At 41.5% G+C, this 4,711-nt stretch overlaps 1 protein-coding gene across 1 annotated transcript; it reads right to left on the bottom strand.

Annotated features, from left to right (window-relative positions):
* Window positions 1–1,629: 1,629 nt before the first annotated feature.
* On the bottom strand, window positions 1,630–3,830 carry LOC113464765 (uncharacterized). Its single transcript, XM_026816500.1, has 2 exons — window positions 3,683–3,830; window positions 1,630–2,353 (listed from the first exon to the last, which is right to left on the bottom strand). The coding sequence occupies exons 1-2, from the start codon at window positions 3,788–3,790 to the stop codon at window positions 2,120–2,122; spliced, it is 342 nt and encodes a 113-aa protein (XP_026672301.1). The 5' UTR covers window positions 3,791–3,830; the 3' UTR covers window positions 1,630–2,119.
* Window positions 3,831–4,711: the final 881 nt, after the last annotated feature.

Below are 4,711 nucleotides of genomic sequence, written 5' to 3'. Positions count from 1 at the left end.
ACAGGAAAACGGATTGAAATTTCTTTTACCGTTCCAGCGTTACAAACGCTGCGCGTACTCTTTTGCAAGTTACTAATTAAACCGCTTGATTAAAGCATCAGAATCGATTGTACGGATAAAATAACATTTAACGAGAATTCTTTTACTTCATTATAAACCGATATGCGTTTAATAAATCAAACACAATTCTCTTCTATATTTTTACCAATAATGTTCTTATATTTCATCTGACACTATGGGAACAGGCTGTTGAACTCCAAGTTTGGAATTAAATGCAACAACTCTTAAGTAGAAACTCTAGGACTTTATTAGTCGGTGTAGCTGTGCATGCAAGCACGTACTTCGAAAATCTGCCTGATTATACAATGTTGATTGTCTATATAACTAGTCGGTATGAGAAATCGAGGTTCAATGACCAAAACAGGATAGGAATACTAAGGCGAGGATGAATAGGCAGGGACATAGGTCAGGATGAGTAAGGATGTGTTTTGTTAGATAGATTTAGAGTGTTTGTGTCGCTGACAATGAGTTAACTGTGTCAATAGTTCATACAACAAGATCATGAATATAAGGAAATAGAGAAAGGCACGTCCGTATTTAAAGGTTCTTAATTAAAGGTTATTTTGAAACGTAGACAAAAGTCAAAGAACGTGAAAAATCTACTGACAGGAACATGACTTCACTACCCTAGTTCATTAATTGTTATCTAAACGCAGTTTAGACAGGAGAAGAAATATATCGGTAATCTTCATGAGATTCTCGTTTGTCAGATGTCACTCGAATGACGCCCGGCACGAGACAAGGGCGAAGGGAACGATCGGAAATTCGAACGTTTTATTAATCCATCCGAGTCTTGTCGCACGCTTGGTAATATCGAACCGAGTAATCGACTTATTGTCAATTGCCCTCTGTCTTTCGACGGTGAGTCGGTAGGAAAAATTGATTCTCCTCGCGCGACACGCTCGTGCTCGCACGATTTCTCGGTTGTCGCTTCTATGCTTTCACAGAGTTGTGCCTGATATCGTGACGAAAGCTGCGAGAAAGTACCCGACTCCGCATTTATGCAAGAATAAATAGAGTCAATATGAAGAATTAAAATTATCCTTTGTCGATCTCATTCTAAAAATAACCGAATCTTGGTTTAAGAACATGCCGGGATTAATCTAATTAATCAACACTATGTTTCTTACTGACTCATCCTGTAAAATACGTCTGTCGTAATATTTACAAGATTACATTATGTGCGGCTATAAAATCCTGAAGATTTACCTGCCGACTGTAAATTATAGATGCACCTGTGAATAAACGCACGAAGCCTGTTGTAATCCTGAAATCCCGTGGGTGGCCATTCCGGCACAATACGTAAAACGGTCTAGAATTCCTGTTCTCGCACGCACTCGATCTTTGTCGATGTCTGCGTGAGAGAAACAGGTTACCGTTGGGTTTATAGGCGGGACGCGACGCTGTGAGCGAGTTTACACGGTGGATATCTATGTATGTTTTCGCGCGGATTCCGCCGGTAGTCGTTGATGGTGGCAAAGTAATAAGAAGCGGCTTAGCCGACAGATTGCCTGCTCGTCCCCGCGGCGCGTAATAGAGGCTTCTTTTCCTAACCCGACACGGCTTCCTCCGATCCTTACCTTCCTCAGAGACCAGAACCGATAAGAGCCACTCTCTTTCTCGCGAGAGTCGCGCCTGATGCTTGCCTATTCGCTACCTTCTCGTTTCTTAGCGAATTGCCGTAAAGATATTTTAACAGCGATCATGCCATGATCCGCTGAATTCTTTACTCTACGGATTGGGCAAATCCGAATCATTCTTTGTAGATTAGATCAGTTCTGTGTATATCCCATAGTAACAATGATAAACAATGAAAAATCGTGCTCGGTCCTATGATGACATTATTTCTTGACACGATCAGTAATTTATTTATTCCATTTACAAAAAGAATTCGAAAAATATGCAATCATTTTGCACGATAATTTGTTAACATTTCCCGTCGGTTCCCATTTATTCGAGACAAAAGCGGATTAAAAAATTAGCGCCTCGACCAGTAGAGCCGATAAATATTCGAGTCCCGGATCAAATGAAAGACGTTGGCTGGTGCCCATTGTCCAATCTACGATCCTTGTTCATTTTCGTTGTTCGGAGTCGTAGTCGCCGTTAGATTTCTCTCGGAAGGGTGGTCCCTCTTTGTTCGGTTCCCGTGGTCCTTTAATAACGGCCGCCGTGATTTATCGACAGCGGTGTTGGAAGAATGGTCCACTGCAGCTCCAGATTCGCAGATAGATGGACACGCTTGGGAACAGGTATAAGTACGTCGACCTCCGGCGATCGATTCCGTCCCGCGTGCCTAAAACGTCCACGGAGACCGTCTCAACGTTTTCATTTTGTCGAATATCCGATCGATTTCAATTTGCAGAAATTTATTACTTGAAGTTAAAACAAGAGCACAATCATCTCCTTCGCAGGTTATCTATAGAATAATCTAAAGGCACTATTTTCTTTTACCTATTATATTGATTTTTTGATAGCAAAATTATATTACTTTCATCTTTAAGCACGAAAACTATCCAAATTTTGTGCCGGTTAACGTTAGAATATATTAAATAGAATATTCGGAATGAGGCACAGTCTCAGTTTTATAACAGATTGCTTATTAATTAATTTATGGTATTTGTGTGGCAGTCGTATGACTGAGGGAGTTACAATAATGTTAATAAAATTATTCATTGTGAATCATGAAGCAATTAACATTTGTTAACGTGACTACATGAAATGATAATCGAGAGTTTGCTACGCGTCAAGGGACAGGGGTCGAGAATTGGGCGCGGACGCGAAGGGAGAGATTGTATCTGCGATACCGCGTGTTCGACACGCTGCGAAACACGTGTACCCGTGCAAGATCGAAGCGCATGCATCAGCATAGGCCATCGTCGTCGGGCATGCGCCTCGCGATTCACGAATCTTACTTTCAATACTTGCCCAATTTTTCGCTCGACGCGAAATTTAATGTTCGAAACATTTCCTCGCCGAAATCTGAATTGTGTTTACAAAAATTCTGTTGCATTAAATGTCGTTCTTTTTTTCAAGCGATTTTTTCATAAGCAATAAGCAAGTATTGTTTATAAGATCCAAGAATGAAATGTACCCACTACTATTAAGATTATATTAAATACGATGGACTTCGTTAATCATTAGTTGTGCAATGTGTACGTGCGATTTTATTACTATATTATTTAATGGAGGTCAAGCATCAATAGTTATGATAATGAAAAGCAGAAGAAGATGGAGTCAGAACGGATTTCAACAATAAGACACTATATCGCATAAGTAATAACGTTTCCCAAATAAAGAGCGATCGGAAGTTGGGCAAACAATAGTCTTAGCAAGATTGAATTTTTAACTTCTCTGAAATGTAGGTCTTTCTTTGTCGGATTCGATGCTCGTAGAAAAGTTGGCCGGCCGGTCGTTGATATTCGAAAATTCGCGCCACCGGAAATTGCGAGGAACGGCAGCGAAAGTTATCCGCGGCAAGGGGCACAATAAGTCGCGGCGGCATCGAATGGGATTGAAACTGGGACAGCGTAATCCCACCCCGAAAATCATTCGCGACCCTCTTGCCATAACAATGGCCGCACTCGGCTTCCGTTTCTCAACACATCATCTATTCTGCACTTACCCGCGATCCTCTCCCGATAAATGGACGCCTCCCTAGACTGTCGCCGCTCCTACGTCCCTTATTATACGGTTTAATTAACGACGTCGAACCTCGCACGCAATCTTGCATGCCTCTTCTTTTTTCTGCATTTCTTCAGTATTAAAAAGCATTTTTTACGTGCAATTCATTTGACTAAAAGACATTTTAAATTGGATTCGACTTAATACATTTTTATATTTGATGCGTATAATACACCATGTAATATACCGTTTCAATTTTTTGAAAATGGTTCACGTTAGATAGAAATTTCTATCATTAGTTAGCTTTCCATTTGTAGAGGATGCAGAATATTGTATCCTGTGAAAAATCTTCGGTTCATCCACGAATCGACTCGCGGGGTCAAGTGGCCTTGTTCTCGGTCTCCAGACTAACAGTATCTCCAATTAAGTGGAGGAGGCGGCTCGCCGGAGTCAATTCGCCGGCCGGAGGGTGGTGGCGCCGTGTTTAGAGGATCGGTGCGGCGCGGTGGAAAAAAGAATGGAAAGGGGTCGGCGGAGGCGTCGATTCGACGGCTCGGTTGGCAACGACGCGTGCCGATCTCCGGCCCTCGGTTCTTACGCCACTGGGATCGATATCCCGGGAGGCCAAACAGTAAACAGCCGGTTGGTCAGGACAGAGTCGGTGGTGGGGCTGCATAACATGGAGGCACCCGCTGCCTACACTATTCTCACTCCACCGCCCTAAACTCGAGGGTGGAAGAAGGCCGCCAGAAGAATGGACTTAACCCTTTGTCGAGATTCTGTAACATATTGAAAAATATAATGTGCAATCTAATGGGTCAGTGCTAAATTTCTTGCCTGATTTGAAATTATGATACTAAGTTTTACATTGTATGATAAAATCTTTTTATGTATTCCTGTTTTCTATTATTTTTTATATACACAGTTAGATTCTTTATTTTTAAATCGAACAGATCATTTGTCTAACTGCTTGGAGAGCAGAAGCACAGTCCAAATGTACGAATAGAGTATTTTTGATTACTTTTCCAAC

Source organism: Ceratina calcarata, unplaced genomic scaffold, assembly GCF_001652005.2.
Source record: "Ceratina calcarata isolate Rehan_Ccalc_2016 unplaced genomic scaffold, ASM165200v1 scaffold525.2, whole genome shotgun sequence".
Lineage (NCBI taxonomy): Eukaryota > Metazoa > Arthropoda > Insecta > Hymenoptera > Apidae > Ceratina > Ceratina calcarata.
Note: the sequence above shows the minus strand (reverse complement) of the source record. Positions and strands in the feature narration are given on the sequence as shown.

Excerpts from the sequence above, each read along its gene's own strand:
- LOC113464765 (XM_026816500.1), bottom strand. The coding sequence starts at position 3,790 with ATGCAAGATTGCGTGCGAGGTTCGACGTCGTTAATTAAACCGTATAAT. Across the intron at positions 2,354-3,682 it reads TTATCGGGAGAGGATCGCGG|GCACGCGGGACGGAATCGAT; the intron begins GTAAGTGCAGAA and ends TGGACGTTTTAG.